The 20,305-nt window shown below is 34.8% G+C and overlaps 1 protein-coding gene across 1 annotated transcript in view; it reads right to left on the bottom strand.

Moving 5' to 3' along the window:
- Positions 1–1,299: 1,299 nt before the first annotated feature.
- The window catches only part of LOC149702553 (vasopressin V1a receptor-like), a 21,580-nt gene continuing 2,574 nt past the window's right edge, over positions 1,300–20,305 (bottom strand). Inside the window, exons 2-7 of the mRNA XM_089866411.1 lie at positions 15,420–15,683; positions 14,883–15,217; positions 14,400–14,738; positions 13,642–13,964; positions 3,513–4,002; positions 1,300–1,372 (exon numbers count right to left, since the gene is read on the bottom strand). Coding sequence (XP_089722537.1) covers positions 3,581–4,002; positions 13,642–13,964; positions 14,400–14,738; positions 14,883–15,217; positions 15,420–15,620 — 1,620 coding nt within the window. The 5' untranslated portion in view covers positions 15,621–15,683 and the 3' untranslated portion in view covers positions 1,300–1,372; positions 3,513–3,580. The remainder of the gene's footprint in view (positions 1,373–3,512; positions 4,003–13,641; positions 13,965–14,399; positions 14,739–14,882; positions 15,218–15,419; positions 15,684–20,305) is intronic.

The raw sequence follows: 20,305 nt of genomic DNA, 5'->3' as shown, positions 1-20,305 counted from the left end.
AAGTATTAAATAAACATTTGAAAACTTTAAAGTCGTCGACGTCAACATAAAAATCGCCAAAAGCGAAAAACGTTGGTATATACAAAACTTTCATGCTTATAAAAACGTAAATATTGACGTGGCGTGGTAAACGCTAACCCTAAAATCCCCAGAAAATGGTTTTCTATTGATTTCCTTTTAGCTTTTTTCCTCTTAAGGACCATTCAGACGAGAGTAAGGCGTGATCTAGTGAGCTATGGCTAAAGAAAAGGCGCTAACGAAGTGGTGCCATCTCGACACTGCTAGACGAAATTGAAAATTTTTGAAACAAAACCCGCGAAAATTTTACGTATAGTCGTTGACACCTGTCTAATTAAGTGATCAAAGCGACTTCACCGACGCAAACGTAAGTCTGAACGGGTCTTTATAAAGAAAGTATTTAAGTCAACCTGAATCCAACCCCATAAGAAAAAAAAACTAAAAAGTAAACGATTTTCCAATTCCGAATTTTAGAAATTCGTATTTATGGAAAATTTGTTTTATGTTTCATGGATTTAAGGAGAGTGAAGTTTAAGTAGGTAGATGCCTTAAAAAACAGGATGACCTTAAGGGAATTCATTTTTAATGGAAAGTTTTTTAAGGCTTAAAGAAAGGATTTGTGGCGTGCGGTTAAACGGTTCACTGATCCGATCGAAGAACCAATCAGAATACAAAACCTCCGAGGTTTTATGCTGGTACAGACGAAATTCGAGTAAAAGTTTTGAGGGGTAATAAAACTTTTAAATCTAATCCGATTCCCCAATAAAAAATAAATGGCAACTCCATTAGTCAATAAATATTTTAGACTTTAAAAGAAAAATAAAAAACCTATTTATTTCTTCTGGTTTATCGAATCAAGCTAAATGCTGAGCCTATTTTAAATTAGGTGAAATGATAAGTTGAATTTTACGAAGTGAGATAATTGAATATACAGGACTTTAAGACCATAAGCAAGGAGGGGTTCGTACAATAACAAGACGGTGATATTCCCTTTAAGATTATCTCGTGATTCCAACTACCTTAGAGATTTAACCCAAGGCTAAATATTTACAGATATTTAAGCTTGGATTAAGGTGACGTCGTTTGGGGCGACAATCGACCATTAAGCTTATCTCACGACTATTGGGGGGGGGGGAAACGTTGTCAAGGCAAACGTTAAGTAACTATACGTACATAACGCTAACATATTGGTTATTGCCCATTTGCAGGTTATAGAGAACTCGTTAAAGGCGTAACTTAACTAAATATAGCATGCATGCAGAGAATCAAGTGTACACTTACCCGCAGCTAAACTCTGGAGGTAGACGCGCATGCGCAAAAGTCGAAAGTGTACCCGGAAGAAAATGCGTCTCTTCTGAAATGGACCATATTTATTTCATAATCGTTTATTGTTATTATTATGTATTAATTTAGATTAAAATGAAGACTCGCATCAAATAAGTTGAAAGTAGTTCAATTCAGTTAGTTTAAAAGCAGAAGTAGTTATTGAAGTTATAGTTAGTATAGAAATTGCTTTCTCGGCAAACCTGCGTGCAAAGTATGTTTATTGTTGCATACATCGAGGGGCTAATCACTCTTAAATTCTGATTAGGGGAAGTCTCTTTAGTAAAGGTACAGAGTGTAAACAGATTAGACCTAGTGACTGGTCCCTCGGCGTATATACTCTTTCTTTGGAAGGGATTATGAGGATTAAATATTTAAAATCCTCTTTGCTTATAATACTGCCTTTAGAGGCTTGGTTAACCAAAATTCTAACGGAAAACCCTGAATTATGGGTATTTTGGCTGCCAAGAAACTTGCTAAAAGTGTATATAGTCTAAGCGTTTGTTGGTTTTCGCCTCTAGATAATTTTAGTTTACCATGAGATTAGGGTGATAGAAAAATGCATCATTAATCACGGACTATAATGTAAATAGTTAACTAGACCAAAAGCTCTTCGTGGACTTATATTTCTTTATAGTTAAGTGTACAAGCTCTCTGGTAATACACATAATACTGAGGCGTATGATTACGCAATGTTAAACATCGTAACCAAAAAAGTAGCTTAAAAATTCATTTCATAAGCTATGTCGCATAAGTTTGTCACTGGTTACTGAGAGCTTGTCATGTAGTGACGTAGGCCATAAATTCTCGTAAAGGGACGCCTGGTGAGGAGCTGTCAAAGGCTTAGTACAGAACAAATAAATAGGAGCTAGATGGAAGTCCTGCAAAATTAATTAACCGAGTGTAGGACTTCAACTATCGCGTCGTCGTTCTCGAACTAACTCGAGCAGTAAATCTCTATCATTACGAACTTGTATAGGTAGTGTTATACTTATGGAACATAACTTATAAACTTATGAGGAGATAAGTTGTGGCGTTCCCCTCCATTGCCTGTTTTGACTGAAATTCACCAAAGTCGTACCTTGTTAGGAAGTCTAAGCTAAAGTATTCTAAATATATTATGGCCTCGTAAAAACGCGTCACTGGTCATTATGGTTAACTGCCTTTGAAATGTTTTGATGCGAAAATAACTACTGAAAATTACCTATAGCGTAACCAGAAATTTCGGTTATAAAAATTGAAGTTCTAAAAGTTTGTTAAGCAAATTGAAATTCTAACCACGAAAATAAATGTATGTAAATCCGCAAGTACACTTTAAATTGCTTTGATAAAGCTTTCTTCAGGAAGTAGGAAGTGAAATAAAGAGATGGGCTTAGAAAGAAAGACAAGACGTATTTGAAATTTAAGACAGAAACTTTAAGGAACGAAAAAGTATTTTTACTTTTTTTTTTAAGAAAAGAAACACAGATAGCTATATAGTAAACAGAGAAGTCTGCTGCTGTCATATGGTTTGTTTGTACAGAGAGTTCAAAACCATTTTTTACCTTTCATCAAAAATGATTTAAATATATATATTTACAAGAAAGTCGTTTCGAAACTTCCTTAAACAAACTTGCAATTTAAGAGAGATTGTAGTTGTATTGAACATAAATCAAATGTTACCTTTAATAAAAGAAGATTGAATTTCATTACGAAACAGCTGCTATTTATCAAGCAAAAGTTTCGGAAGTAGAGAAGTGTCAAAAACAGAACACAATAGGTACAAACGGAAATAGAATAATAATAACAAACCATTCTCTGATTCAACTTCCGTTGGGTGACTCTTTCAAATGATTTTTACAGGAAATTCAATCTTATGATAAATATGCCTTCAATGTAAGGTAAATCATTTTGATTGTATAAATAACAATACGAAAACAATCTCGAATCATACTTGCCCAACCTTACAACCTTACTTTTTCAGAATTTCTCAGCAATAGAAAAGAAAAAGCATAGTTTACATTTATATAAACAGTTTTTAAGACAATTAGTTACAATAAGAAGTAATTAATAGTTAATTTAGTTAGTTTGTTAGTTAATATACATAATAAAATTAGTTGAGCAAAGACAGTATAGATGAAGAGAGTTAACAATATATTAAGAAACCAGGTTACCCTAACTCTAAAATTTACCTGTAGTTACGTCAGGAGTAGTGACGTCATCGAGGTCAGGGGTCATCCAAAGGTCAGTAGGCATGTTTTCACGCGTTGGTTTCATCACTAACTTCATTGTCCGAGACGACACTGACAACGGACGCGGTTTGGTCAGCAGCCTTAATTTCATTTAAGGGAATTAAAGAGTTATTTTTCGCGTCATTGGGGGTCAAGGAAGCGTGGGAGGCGTTTCTAGTGGCATTGGCTCTCAAGTGGCTGAGCGACGGGGTGGAACGTGGCTCGGAATTGACGGCGTAGCGATTTTCGTTGACGGCGTGGCTGTGAACCGATTGGAATTCCGTGTGGGTGGACAAAACCGTGTCGTTTTTGTTCCCCTTGACCGAACCCCGACGACAATAGCAAAAGTTTTTCAACGCCGTCAACAGATTCGGATTGAAGCACAGATAGATCCAAGGGTTAACGCAACTATTCAAGCTTGACAAAAGCATCAGGATGGTTATGACTGGACCTGAAATAAAAGAAAGAAACGGATATAAAACTTTTTCCTTTGTTTTCTGTTCTGACTTTTCCCCTTCCCCAAATCTAGTTCGAGTCGACATGTTGTTGCCTGTCAACCGTCAAATTTCAACGACATCGAAACTATATAGTAGATTAAGTTGTTTTGATCTAATTTTACGTGATCGAATGACAGCTGATTGAATTTTGTTTTGACTTATCTTGAAAAATATTAAAATGAAATCGCCTTATTTTTTCAGGAGAAATAAAATAAAATTTATCAATCTAAAATATGACAAATAACTTGGTTAGTTCTTTAGTTCGATGATGAGCTTTTTCGATCAATTAAATTTCAGATAAAATCAAAGTAATCGATGAAATAAAATTGGACCAATAAAAGATTTCCATCATTAGACAATAAATCATTTTCTTTAAAAAAAGCGCGCATAGAATCTGACCAAAAAAAAATCCCAACAAAAAAAAAGTTATTTTGTAGCACTTCAGAATCGCATTCAAAACCCAGAGAAAACAAGTAAAAACAGAGGTAAAACAGAAGCAAAAGTACGTTAAGACATCAAAAAAGAATGAAATCGTTCCCAGTAGGTTATGGTCTTGGATATAAAGTGAAACTTTTATTCCAAGTAGGCCATAGAAGCGCATTTTGGGGCGTAAACGCGAGAAAAACAATCCAGGATATGCAGTATTAACACCGAGTATACTTTTCTCGTAAGACCATAACCCCAGTGTTTTTGACAGGAGAATCCAGCCTGGGCTTTTGTTAGTTTTATACTCCTTTTGTTTGCCCTTTATACATATTAGCGTTGCAACCCGAGAGGGGATTGATATTTGCTAAGCGATAGTATTATTTTATCAGCTAAATATATCCCTTCCTAGGATGAAATTCAAAGGAGATCGTGGTAGAGTTTTTTTTTTCTTTTCAATGCCTTAAATCTCTTTATTCCGTTTTGAATGAAAAGCTACATCCTTCTGTCTAGCTAGAGGCTAATTCCGAAACAAACATCGACGTCTAATGAGATTTATTCATTGCAACGCCAAGAAATGTGTTAGTTTGCTATATAGATATTATCATAAAATCCAATGACTTTAGCGGTATGCATAAACAAATGGTAAACAAAGTGTACAAACTCGAATAAATTTTACATATAACCCTGGGTGTTGGAAATTAACAGCAAAAACCTTGGCAGGGTTCATACAACTTTTGGAAAACCGATTTCCCTGAGTTTTCCATGTATTTTCCCATATATTTCCCTGAGGTTTCCACGTATTTTCGAATTTATTTCCCTGAGTTTTCCACGTACTTTTCCATATATTTCCCTTAGTTTTCCACGTACTTTTCCATATATTTCCCTGAGTTTTCCAGGGTTCCCCCTATATTTCCCTGAGTTTTCCAGGTTTTTCCCATATATTTCCCTGAGTTTTCCAGGGTTTTTTCCCCACATATTTCCCTTAGTTTTCCTGGGTTTTTATCCCATATATTTCCCTTAGTTTTCCTGGGTTTTTACCCCATATATTTCCCTGAGTTTTCCAGGGTTTTTACCCCATATATTTCCCTGAGTTTTCCAGGGTTTTTCCCCACGGAGAGTAAAATCAACAAAAGACGTTTCAAGTTTCGAAAATATGTGCAAAATGTTAATTAAACTACTTCTTGATTATTTTCAAAATATTTAGTCTATTATTGATCTACGAAAGGTGCACCCATATAAGATTAAAACAGTGTTAGAAATAGCTTAGCAAGAACGAAAACAAAACCAGAGTACAAAAAAAAAACCCAAGCACGAAACGGATTAACTTTCCTGGGGCGTCCTAGCTGGCGTAAACGATCGCGTTGGGGTTTTGTCTTAGCTGCAGAAGGTAACGGAAATGATGGCAGACCCGCAAGGGCCCAGCGCGAAAATGAGAGTTTAATATCTCCCAGGACCATACTGCATGCTTTTCTTCTTTCTTAGGACTAAAGTCAACTGCGGTAAGAGAATATATGGGGGTATTTCTTAAGTAACTATAGCTGGAACTAACGCTGCCTTTCATAACAAGTAGATTCTCAACGTGAAATTTATCACACGGCAAACAACGTCACGTATCATATAAACGGATATTTGAAAGAAGCTGAGAATATCCGAGATTAGAGAAATTAGCTTTAGAAGCCCACGTGAAAATTGTTACAATAACGTTATTCAAGCTCTTCATAGGGAAGGAATGGTTTCAGTACAATTGTCATAAGCCTAGAAAGTGCGAATAACATCTCACAAGTTTTCCATAATCAAAAAGTATTTGAAAGTATAGTAAACATTCAATGCTTCACCCTCAGTTTTGGTTTCAATTTTGGTGTCTGGTTAAACGTGATCTCACTGAAACTGACTTTTCCCTGACCTTTTTGGCCCATTTTGAAATTCCCTGACCTTTTAGCGCATTTTGAAATTCCCTGACCTTTCCAGGTTTTTCCCTGGCCTGTGGCAACCCTGACCCCTATGTTTGCCGACGAAAAATGGGGCAGTTATGCCTACAGAATCCCTTTAAAATTCGACGAAAGCCATATAGCCAGAACGAAATCACTGAACGTAATCTATCTACAAATTGGCTTTTATACCTATATAAATCTATATTTATTTTTTTCGTCTATACCGCCTATCTCTATGGCACAACCTGCTGCCTTGAGTGATGAACAGAAGAGAGAGAGTAAGAAAAAATTATAACGGACTCCCATAAAAACACTTAATCGTTTTCGTAACTTTGGGGCCTTGGCCAAATGGGACCAACCAAAAATAAAACTGAGCCGATAAAAAGTATCTTCACAGCAGACTGCTACCATTGTCGTTAACGACAAAATAATACCACTTTTTAAACAGTAAACCCTTAAAACAGACCATGTAAGGTTTAAACCATATGGTTTAACCGTTTAAATAAATTCCCTTACGTGAAATTTAAACTTATAATAAGGTGCTAGGTGTTTAAGGTCGGCTTCTTTCCCTTGAAAATCTATTATATCTTCGTTGTGTCCATCCATGACAAAATTCAAGAAGATACGAGCAGTTAACTTGCTGGAACCTACACGGTTATGGCTGCAGTTAGGGTAAAAACTTGTCCAATAGAATTTTATACCCCAACGTAGTCTGCTTTGCGGTAGGCCTTATTTGCTCATATCTTCTTTAATCTTGCAGATAGATAACACATACAGTTCCAATTTAAAATACACATTATTATATCTAAAAATTTGAAGTGTAATCCATTCCTTTATATACTCTTTGCCATGATTAAATAGCAGACGATTTTGACGTATCTAATTGTTGTCTAAGGGATTCGGCCTCAATTTAGGGAATAAGAAAAGCTGCAGCATCAAAGGGATCTCCATTTCGAGAGCAGAAACTTCCTTTGAAGTTGAACGAGAAAGCTATAAAGCGATTATCTATCTGGAATTGCAATGAAATGTTCAATAAATTAATTAAATGAAAATTTAATCTATTTCATTTGCCGAAAAGAGACTTTAAACCACTTTACGATGGCCCCAATAAAGAAGGATGTATACAGAGCGGTACAGATACAATATTAAAAAGGTAAGGCTATAATTAACCAGTATCAAATTTGCCAAACCCAATTAAATATTGGTATTATAATTCAAAGGATTCATTTCTCAAACTATAATTACAACAAAATTAAATAGAAATGCAATTAGATTTTACTGCGCTCCATTTGGCAAAAGGTGGGAGAAGGGGGAGTCAGAAAATTAAAGTTTCGTAATTACAAATCTTGGCAAAAGCTAATGATTAAAAATAGGATGAGAAGAAAAAAAACGTAAAACCGAAAGGTTTGGTTGAATTCCCGCATTGCTCATTTCGTGATAATTAATCCCACCTCAAATTTGCACCATTCTCAAAGCCATTGCTGTTCTCGCGACTTTCTAGATTCAAATAAAAACTGAAACCAAGGCCTAATTTATTTCAGACGAACTTTTGAATTGCGGTAAATCATTTGTTTGTTTAAGTCCTTCCCGCATCCTGCATGCGGTAAATTGGAGTCTGGTATCAAGAAATAAATTTCTGTAATTAGGAGAAACTACAGAAAGATTTGAAAAAAATAAATAAATAAACAGAAATAAGATCTAATAAAACTTTTCTGTAACTGAATATTAATTCATTCTTTGATGACGAATTTGGATACAATTTCAACTAAGAATAAATTTTCCCCTTTCCTTAACTCCATTTATTACCTATCGGACTAGCAATTACGAAAAATACAGGACACAAAGAAAACCGTTTCGAATATTCAAAAACACCCATTAATTTGATTCGATATCGAGTTCCCCCCACCCGGATTCTATTCATTCCGATTCATTCATTTCCTTCCGCTTTAATTTGAAAGCATTCAATCGTATTTTCACTCATAATGAAATCGAAACCCACTAACTCAGAAGCTTTTCCAAAAAAGGCCTAAAAAGTAGACAATGGATTAATGAGGCCCTAATTGGTCTATTTTTGTGTATAAGCCGAATTGTAAAGTTTTCTAATAATAACTCCAACTATACAGGGTGTTTCTGATAAGTCTGCCATAAATTAAAGGGGATGTTCTTTGGGAAATCAATTTTAATTCGAAAATGTAACTTCTATCTCCATTTTTCCCCAAAGGGGAGTTATAATTTGAGTGTTTTAGGGATGACCCCTTAATTAAATTAGCAATCATTCATCAGAAACAACCTGTATAGTTGGGGGGGCAAGTTTGTAAAAATTATCACACGAGCTTGATTTAATTAGTTGAGTCAAGAAGTTGCAATGTTGTCTGCAAACGTCTAGAGCAATAAAGCACAGAGAGTTAAATCCACAATAATTAAAATTAACGAACAAAACAGACACCTAAAATACCTACTAGCAATAAAGCCTACATAATAATAGGTGAAAATTAACTAATTAGAACCAGTCGAGCCTTAATTAGATACGTATTGGTAGACTAATAAAACCACGGTAATAAAGATAAAGTTATGAAAACATTCTTCACTTTTAATGACGTTACGTGTGAACCGAAAGGAGACGGAATTTTCTAATCCGCGTCTCAGATTTTCATTAAAGCCATCAAACATTCTCTTTTTCTTTTCTAGTAATTTCATTACGAAGTTAAAGGACACCAAAGCAAAGAATAAAGAAAGAAAAAAGGGTCAGGGACCATTGATTTCATCCCATATTAGAAGTAGATTAACAGAGAATAATCAAAATCATAAGTCAAACACTTCTATGTTAAAACTTCAGCAAATAGAATGGAATAAAAATTATTTCGAGGGTTTATTTACTTTTCTACTTTTCAAAAGAATATTTTTTTTCTATATTTATTTCTTTTTTTTTAAAAAAAAAATTTAGGTCTCCAATGTCATTTGTCACAATCTCACTCGGGACCAGTTTTTCTTTTCATTAGTTAGTAAATGTTTGGTCTTTGGTGACTTTGGTTGTGTTTGGGTTGGCTGAATTGAATTGTTAAGATCTCAAGAGAGATAGAGTTACATCTGTTCCAATATGCAAATATTCGAATATCAGTCTTTTTTTATATCCCCCCAGGCCCACCAAAAAGAAAAGAGATTTTGAAATTGATTGAAAAAACAATTGGGAAAATAGTTTGAGGGCAAACATTTAAACTTTGTTTCCAATGATTTATAAGTTTATTTAATTATTCGTATATTATCCCGATGATTTTCGCAAACTATTGTTTAAGAAGTATTATTCGCGTCAGTTCTCAATTATTGGGAAAGTCAGAACTCTCCAAATTCAAATAATAAAATTTGGGATAAAATTTAAATTATAATCAAATTTGTTTTAAATTTGATGGAGCGAGAGATAATCTACGAGTAAACAGATATAACACCGGAATTGTCCGAAAACTTTGGGGACAAACGAAGTGGAATTTTCCTCCCCCTCCCCTAGTTTAAAACTTCGAGTAATTAGGCATGCCCTATACAGGGTGTTTCTGAAAGGATTTGAAACAGTGTCCCATGTCACGTGGCAAAATGAAGATAGAATTTCATTTTCGACTCAAAATTGATTTCCCAAAGAACATCCCCCTTAATTTATGACAGTCTTATCAGAAACACCCTGTATATCTAAAATAACGAGGACATATTTAACGGAATGAATTATAATTTTGCAAAACTTACAGGGCTGATTTAAATATGAATAAGAAGTTAAATTCAAATCCCGTTTGAATTCCAGATAAAATCTATAGTTGTTTATCTTTTCGTTAATCATTTCGCATAATAAATTTAAAGTTAAGTTTTAAAACTCGAACTATAATTTGAAACCCTTGACAATATATATTATTATAGTCTTTTAGCGTTAACAATCTCACTGAAAAACAGAATTAAAGTCAATTATAAACGTCTAAAAGTAAGGTGGCCTAAGCCGCTAAAAGATTATAATTATACTCTGTCAGATTTTCTAAAATAAATTGGTCTATTCTATTCTAAACGAGAGTTGACCATTAAGCCTTCTCGGCCTTATAACAAGTTTGATGACCAACTTTAAACTTGACCGCGAATACAAATGCAAATGTTGTTTCCGAGTAAGGAATAATTAATTAAGCTAATGTGCAAATAAGGCTAATTAACTAACACGTAGGGTTTAAAGATGTCACGACATTTACAATGTGTATACTTTACTCTATTCCATAATGGGGAAAATGTTCCCATTGGGTAGAAACTGTCCGAAATATCAGAATGTGTATCAAAGGTCAGGGGGTCAATCAAAACCAAAGCTTACATCGTATAGGGAGGGTATGCATTAGTTAAATTATATTCATCTCATCCTGATTTGAGAAAATTCACCGGAAATACAAATCCAATTTTGTTAAAAGCCGATGTGATCTCGGGTTTCAGAGAAGAGGAAGAAATAATGCGGCAAAGTATATTCCGAGGAAAATCAAACAACAATAGAAAATATATACTACAAACAAGAGACGGGGAAAGGAAATGTCCAAAATCATAAAACATTTCCCCGGATACGTTGTTGTCTCGAACACAACACGTCATCTTATACGAGAAATTAAATTTCCATGACGTTACTTCGAACCAAACGCAATTTGGTAACGTTTCAATTGGTAACCTGCACTGCGTATTCTTTAGAAAAGGTGCCAATCTACCAAGAATACACATTTTTTTTCTGGGACCTTCTGCTTGAACTAAGGGGGAGGAGACGTAGAAATCGTCACCCGTGACGTCACACTTAATGTATTTAAACTTAGAAGGCAAGTGACATTGATATAGTTATCGACCTATCCGGCCCAAACCCGAATGTAAACAAGTATATATCTTTGCGTTCTGTTGAGGTGAATAGCCAATGAAACGCGAGGAAGCAGGGGCGGGAGGTTTATCAACGTTTTTAAGCCCTTCCCCTTACGTTCAATCAGATATTAGTATACCATGTGGTCTAATAATCACTTAGCGAAATTTGGGATCTTGTTAAAATTCAGACCATGTAGGTTTTTGGCCAGCGAAACTGATGAAAAGTTGAATATATATCAAGTTAAGTATATATCTCGATTGTTCGACGCCTTGTCAAAAGTCTCAAACTATAGCTGGTTTTTAGCTATAGAGGATGATATTTTGTACGAGCTCTTGTCTGAAATGTCGACGATATTAAAAAGAGGGCAAACTGAAAGCTATTATGACTCCGTTTCAGTAGCAGAACTCAACGTAGTTAAAACTATAAGGTAATTGTTAAAATAAAATGGAGCTTGGTTTCATTGAACGGTAGGTGGGATGAACTCTAAGATAAAAACTATAGCAACATTAGGGTCAGATACATTCTGAGTAAGGTTAAAACCTCCTTCAAATTATACAGGAAAAATCATTATTTAAGTGAAGCATTCTAAGCCTGAGTACGAATCGTTATCCTTTGACTCCGCTCTATTAGCTTAACTTGCAGGGGGAGAAAAATGACTGAACGAGAATGTTTGAAAGAATGACATTTATATTAAAAGAAAAAGTCAAAGTAACTATGTTCGGATGGGAGAAGTATATCCTTCATTAGTTCCTATCCCCTTTTTCACTTCCATTCAGTCAAGACTGAAGAGATGAAGTTAGGCTTAACGATGTGTAACCAAAAAACGTTTAGAATGTCTTAAATTTAACTGCGGAAAGAAATTCTGATTTTAACTATACTTAAAAAGCCAATTAGATAGAATTAAGAGATATATTCTGTCAGCGGGGAATTAAACATCGCTAGCATTAAGGTCGTATTTAAATTGGGTAATTAACCCACTTTGAACCTCTAATCTCTTTCATTAACTATAATTTAGTAAATTTAGAAAAACACTAGGACATATTAGTATAACATACTTTGCAACAAAGGTAAATTATTCTTTACACGTATCTTATCTTGAGAATAATCTCATCACACGCAAACCCAACTTCTAATCAGAAAGTACACATCTTCATTCTTGACCAGTGTCCAGTGATAATAAAAATAACCCTTAGAAAACGACCTCCTCCACGAATCCAATCGCATCGGATAAACGAAGTAATTTCCCGGAGCGGAATAAATAGAACCCAACACTATACAGCCAGTGCCACCCGGAAAGATTTATAATACAAAGACCACTAACATTATTTCATCATTACCTAGGACCAAGCTAAGACCCAAAGGAACGGGTGGCTAACACCAGAAGTATGTAATAATTCTCTTCGAGAGAAGTGTATAAGCACAAAGAGGGCGAGATCATTGTAACATGATTCTTCCTAACATCCCTTAACATTTGGAGCAAAATCACGTTACACAACTAAAGTATTAAGAGGATACAGTGTCATCCTTCTTCTATCATCCCCTTCTGGTCTTACGTAACTAAGGAGTACGGATGGCTACCTTGGGAATAAGGAATCGCGTATCTTAGTGAGAAAAGATTCACTCAACATTAGAAGAACGCGTAAAGATAAACAGCTTGCGAAGTCTCACGCAGTTTCTGAGAACATTCGTGAAAATTATACACTTAAGTGATTCGTATGTATTTTTATGTTTGTTATTTGCATTCCAAAAGCTTTGCTGGGCAACTTGCCATATAGTTTTCCCAGTTGAATGCTTTAAAGGCCCAGATAATTCCGTGGGTGATAATAATTAAATCGGGTCATGTTCGAACCAAAGGACGCTTTTGACAAAATATTTCTTAGGGGACACACACTATTTAAGATTAACATTGTAGCTAAACTAGTTTAAAATTCCTAGCTAATAGAATTAATTGCTTATTATCAATTAGCCTCATATCGTACAAGAAATACAGAGTTGATACCGTCGCCCCTTTAACTGATCAGGACCTATAACCCCTTATTAAGATTAAGTTAAATTGTTTCTGGTTGGACGGCTGAATGGCCTTAGAACTAAGGATTGCACTTCGAAACGACTTATTCAAAGCGAAACTTAAGATTCCGCTCATTACTTACTAAAGTAAGATGAAAAGGTCAAGTTTCGCCTAAAATAGTTTATAGAGTTTTCGACCATTGATTTAGGCAAGTCTTTGCAAAGGCTTAATAGTTAGTAAGCTTTACTAATAACCAGCGGTACAAACTTAGGACATATTGCTTTCAATATCACAGACTTATGTGACATAATTATTTAACCAAGAGACAAATTCTTATATACTATAAGATAAAATTAATAAATAACAAACTCACCACTCCAAAAGCTTGACTGTTGAGCCCCTGGCCACCAATACGCCCATAGTTGAACAATGATGAACGGTGTAGAACACAATATGTATCCAAGGATGACCACAACGGTGATTTTCACAGTTTTAATCTTGGCTCTTGATAATCCACGCATTGAATGAGTTCTTGGTGCTACTAAATTATCCGAATTAGTTTTGAATGAAGATGATCTCGATTTTGGCTTTGTATTAAATTTCGGGCTGACATCCCCGTTATTTTCATTAGGTTGAGTATCTTCGCAGTCTTGTAACGTAATTTCCACTTGATCTTTGTTGCGAAAACGGTAAGATCTAACAAATTTTAACGTATTTTTGTCTTAATTACTTAAATAATTAACTTAAATTCGCGATTAAACAGCGCAAATCATCATTCGTGACTTAAAAGCGGCCATTACCGGCTTGAGATAATGGCGCCGGTTGTCAGAGAGGAAGCGCACGCAAAATTCATGGGAGAAAATCACGTGTTAGCAATCCTCCAATAGAAGCTGAGCTCAGTATAAACAAGTAATTTGGCGGGAAATAGAAACGTGCTTTTCTCAAAAATTATAATTTTTCGAACGAGATTATGGTTTGTAATGTTTTAAATGGATGTATTTAAGAAGGGATTCGGAAAATAGACATTTTTAAATTGCGCGAGGTTTAAACTAAGCCTATTTTGTAATCGAAATATAAAAATATATGTGAAATATGTTTAAATATAAAATTTGAAAAGAGAGATAATCTCACCTTCCTATGACCAAGAAAGTGGATTTCCCTTTTATTTTCTTCAAGTCCTTCTTCATAATCTCCGTGACGCAAGAACTCTTCCTCTTGAGTTGGACATTAACCCAGATGGCCCGGCAGATACAAACGTAGGTAAAGGTCAAGACGATTAAGGGCAGAAAAAATACGCTGACCGCGTACCACGTAACGTAAGCCCTTTCACCCCACGGTTGGATAAACGTTCCCCAACAGTCTTCAACTTCGGGGGAACTACCCGGAACTAATTGGTACGAGAAAATGGCCAACTGGGGACAACAACAAAGAAGAGAAACGATCCAAGCCGTACCAATCATAATCTTGGATCTGAGAAGAAAATAAAAACAAAGAACTCTGATAAAACAATGCTATTTAAGAGGGATAAACAACAATAACAACAATTAAGCATCGTGGGAAAATGGGAGACACGTTTCTTCCGATATTCGGCTAAGTACGTCACGGTTCACGTACCTTTTTGGCGTCCAATGGCAATTAGACAAAGGAAAGCAAATGGCTTGATATCTGTCAATGGCGGTGACCACTAATACGTAAGAACTCAAGTAAGGCCCCAAGAGCTGAAGAAACTTGACGGATTTGCACATGAAATCGCCTCCTTTGAAGCGATAAGTCGCGTCCCATGCCAATTGAGGAAGGACATTAAAGAAGGCTGTCACAAGATCGGCGATACATAGATGAAGGAGAAAATAATACATTCGCGTCATCTTAATTCCTCGGAGAGCCAAAGCCAATAGGACACAGCTATTTCCCAAAACGGTCAATACAAATATAGATGATAACGTCCCGAGCTAAAGAAATTTGTAAATAAATTATTTCACTCGCGTGCATACAGTCTTCGATCATATATTATCAATAAATAGGTCGAGGGACACGGTCTATCTATACATCCGGCGTAGACAATTTGTCTTCCAGATTTTACATGTCCTTCCATGATTGATTGACCACTCCGTTGTCATTCCTTGACCGATTTTATATACAAAATTAACTTACTTCCGCTTTGGCCAGCGCTTCATCTCGTACCATGGTTTGAACCGTTGTATTAACGGTATCATTTCCATTGGTTACCCATAGAGTACGATCAATGTCATTGGACGCGGTACTGAAAACGTCGTCAAAGAGGTAAGCTTCGCTGCTGGTACCCACTTCCGACCCGGACCATCTGACGTAGAGTTCCGTGGCTTTGACCGCCATTATTTATTGTCTAGGTCTGATAATCCATTCGCTTTCAAACTGTTTTTCAACTACAGAATCCGCCTAGAAGTAAGTAAATTTCAACAATTTATTTAAAAAACAATTTAACAGAAAGTTATCAAAACATTATTATTTCATTCGTCGGAAAAAAAGCCAATTAATTCAGTATCTATCCCAGAACACATCGCGAGAGTGGTGAAACAATTTATAAATGCATAACACGTAACCATTAAACTTCAACCGCCCTCGTAAAAAATGTTTACGGATTTTATGAAACTGGTACTAACTGATATACTTTTTTCTAACGAGGTATACCACACCCTTTATCGATTAAACTAATTAGGGTTAATTACGGAGATTTTCAAAGATGATACACATCATTTAAGGTATTCCTAAACTAACTACAATCTTTTTACTGGACATCGACTTGCGTCCCTCCTTGAAATCGCTAAAAATAACATCCGAAATTGGGTGAAAATCCTTGGTATAGTAATGGATTTCTGCTTGATGAGTCGGTCGTTTCGATATCTATCAGTCTCGTAAAGATCATTATTTCCAGTTGAAAAGAATTCTAATGTTAGTCAGGGACCAAGTTAAATTTGTAAAAAGTTCGTTAATCCTAATGCCCTAAAGGACTAAGTATCAAATGTCGTTTCTCCTCGAACTTTTCGACGCAACTTTTGACGTCTTTTCCTGACTCAGTGTTATTACTTTTAATGTTTAGATGAAAGGTTTCTTTAGTTCTTGGGAGGCGGTGGGAAAAACGTGATCTTTAGCTAGTTTTCATTGCGATTTCGAGGCGTTAATACAGCGCAGTTACTACATACCCTCCAAAGGACCATCAAACCACACGGAACTTCCATTAAATTTAAGGCTACAATGCCTTACACCTTCTCATATTCGACGACAGCAAACTGTGCCTGATTTGTCGCCCATACACTATCATTAAGGTTGTTTTTTGCCTTGTTGTAAATCGCGCTTATTTCGGGCACCATTTTTTCTTTATTGAAAAACAAAAATACAACACTTTCTATATAGTTTTGTTTTAAGTCGACTCGAATTTCGCTTGATATTCAGCACGCGTTTGCACAGTTTTTTTTTCTTTGAACTCAAATAGTATGGGAATGTTTCTTTCTTTCACTTAATGGTGTACCTTGCATTCAATTTTAATGAATTATCTGGGGTCTCTTAAGGGGAGTGGGTACATCGAAGCGGTCGTTAGGAATTTGAATAAAACGAGATAAAAATAATTTAATCCCTCCTGCAAATTCAATAAAGAAAAAGCTAGGTCAAAAACATAATGGTTTTTCTTACTGCTATTACATAAAACAGGTTGCTGCTTGTGTATAGCCATTTTTTCAACGTATCTAAATGGGCAGTCTTTGTGGGATGAGCTAGACTAATCTGTTTTCTAAACAACAATAACACGATGTAATTACGTATAACTCCAATTAATTGTAATCCCAAAACAAACACAAGGATTAACTACTTAGACGATCAATATATATCGGAAAACAGAAGATTTTTTATAAAGTGTAACTATGCATTCCTGGTTTATACAGTATAGTAATACCCTATCATTTTTACATTGGTACCACTGTCGGTATAGCATTTCATATAAGTATTAGTTCATACACAAGGAAAAAAATACGCAAGATAATGAATACTCTTCCCTAATTACGGTTCATTGTTAATTGCGCCCCTTTTTTAAGGTAATATAATATTCTCCATAATGAACAGAGTAATTAGTATAATTGATGTTTTTAGTCTATTTACTCCAAGAAACAACGGACTAGAAAATATATATAAGTATGTTCACTTGACTGTATATATGGGCGCAATATACATATAAGATCTATCAGTTCTGAATTCAGACTGCATTAGAGAGAACGGTAAATTACACAAACGATTACACGAGAATTCATTTCTAGATGCATTAGGCCTACGTTTTTTGAAGAATCACATTTCTCCAAATTACCCATGTCATGTATTTACTAATATACCTACATGAATATTCATCTTTACGCAATGGTAAGTTCACCATCTTCAAAAGGTTTGATCCTAATCCAATCGAGAGGAATAAGGTGTGTTCGCAGTAATGTTCATATTTTCATGAATGTATGAAGATAAATTCATAACCATCCTCAATACCAAGAGATCTCATATAAGAGATGTACTTCATCATTTCTACCCAATTTCTTTAATGCGGAAACTTAGTCTACATATATCTTTCCGTTTCCGTTTATTTTTTGCAGTATGATTCGGTTTCTCCGTTTCTTATCTGAACCTTAAGTTCCTGACCTCAAGTTTCCTAAGGCTAATAGCTGTTCTCTTTCCTCTTGGTTTTGGCGGGGTTTCTTTTTTCAACCCTTTTCTCTGTTCGTCACGTTTATCGGTGAGGAAAGGTTTCTAGTATCTACACTTGATTATAATCTAACCTTCATAATCAAAGATACGATCCCAAGTCCTTACATCCTTATCGAAATAAGATTTAAAAAATTTCAAAGGTTTCTACAAACCTTGCAAATAAAGTAAACATTTCTGCTATTTGCATTTGAAGAGAAAATTGAATCTAAAACTCAAAACAGATATACCGCCGAGTTTTTAACAAACCCCTGGTACTTAATTATGTAATTAGGTTATTTATTTCGCATCTTGGCCAACGCGGTTTTGGTTTTCATTTAGAAAGACATTAAATAAACGTAGCATATGATAATTAAAACCATGAAAACTTCTCCTTCTTAACTAACATCGTATTCACGGGCAGTAAAAATGTTATATCCCTCCCATTTACTTTTTAGTATATACAGAACTATCCTCTTAGCTTGCTTTAAAATGTAAATTAACTTTCGGTTAAAGCCTTATACAGGGTGTTTCTGAAGTCTGCATACCATAAATTAAGGGGGATGTTCTTTGGGAAATCGGTTTTGACCATAGAAAATATAACTTCTATCTATTTCCATTTTGTTTACGACAAGGGACACTGTTTTCGAGTTATGATTTGACTCAGTGTTTTTGGGATGACCCCTTAATTAAATTTAAGGGGGTCATCCGTAAAATACTTTGAATATTCTTAACTCGATTTGAAACAGTGTCCCTTATGGCAAACAAAATGGAGGTAGAAGTTTTCTAGAAATTTTCGACTCAAAATTGATTTCCCAAAGAACATCCCTTTTAATTTATGCCACGCAGACTTATCAGAAACACCCTGTAGTTCGGGTACAATGTTTAACGTTTAAACTTTAACCAGCTATTACGAGAATAATGGTGGATCCTTAAAGAAAGGCCAACAAGGAAGGAGAATACTAGCGTAATGACAACGTAAAACTGCAGCAACAAGAGAAAAAAAAATAAGTTAAATTTGCAATTCTGTTTGGTGCAAGTGAATCTAAAATATACGAGACTTAGGCCTATATCGATGCCTTCAGTTCAATAGCAAAAGGAAACTAGAATTTTAAATTGATTTTTTTCTTATAGAGGGATCTAAAAGCCAAAATAGATAGAGTAAGAAAAAGAATATATATAAAATGGGTTTCACTTTGACACAATATTCGGTTCACTCAAAAAGAGATAGTAGAGTGAAAGGCAGGGTCTTTATTAAACGTATCATTTGCTGCCCGCCGTCCACTCTATTGGCTCAGTATAAAGAATGAAGATAGAAATTGAGGGGGATGGAAAATGGGCGTGTCCACAGGGACAGTATTTGAATTCACCCGAAAGAAAGAAAGATTTGATTGATTTGATATATTTTGAAGTACCAATATTTTTCAACAAAATTGTAATTTTTCATTGTATTTAATTATAGGGGGAGAAAATGAATCAATATTATTATTTTGCTCCCTTATTAATCATAACAATAGATGAAGGTTGTCTTGTTAGGCGACATATTTAAAGGGAGAGTGAAATATATCTCTACAATAAAATATAACGATTATATTATTAAGCTAAAAAGTATTTTATAATTTTTAAATTAGAGTCTTTGAGCGGCTTGTTTTATCCAAAGCTAAAAGGCTATAGTATTTGGAGATCCGTTTTGGGTTTCAATAGAACTAAAGGAATTCACTTTAAATCGAAAAACAAAAAGTCTAGACTAATTCTAATTAAAATATCATTTCAAAAGATTAATTAACAATAAAATGAGAAAAAAAAAATTTGGTGAAAAAGAATGAGAGATATAGGCCTATATTGGTTCCTAAAATTCCCACGCAAACAATTACTATGAAAATAAAGCTTTTAAGACAAAGAAAGTCCGAAAGACGGAAACCAAAAACTAAGAAAGAACTCGGGATTTGGACAGCGTGACAACAGTAATAAAGCGATCGGAAACGACAAAAAAACAAACAAATGCAACTAAAAGGTCATTAATACAATTCTTCGTTAGAACAGAAAAGGTCAAAGATTTTTAATTAATCAAAGATCGCCGATGGTTTCTAGTATACAAGGTAATTAAATCCGTCTACCTCAAAATTGTGTTGAAATATTGATTTTATGCTAATTAATTTCGCGTATTTTAACGGCCATATTTTTCGTAATTTATTTGATTAAATTTTATAATTGCGAATCATAACTTAAATTCTAATATTTCAAATTTTAAAATAAAAAAAGGAAAAGCCAGCTTACAGGCTGAAACCAACCCATGTATTTTCAATAGGCCCCTTTAAAGCTATCCTATCGCAATACACCGG

Source organism: Phalangium opilio, unplaced genomic scaffold, assembly GCF_054372755.1.
Source record: "Phalangium opilio isolate 3A_F unplaced genomic scaffold, DU_Popi_V2 ptg000017l_1, whole genome shotgun sequence".
NCBI lineage: Eukaryota > Metazoa > Arthropoda > Arachnida > Opiliones > Phalangiidae > Phalangium > Phalangium opilio.
The sequence above is the reverse complement of the archived record's forward strand: the minus strand, read 5'-3'. Positions and strand labels throughout refer to the sequence as shown.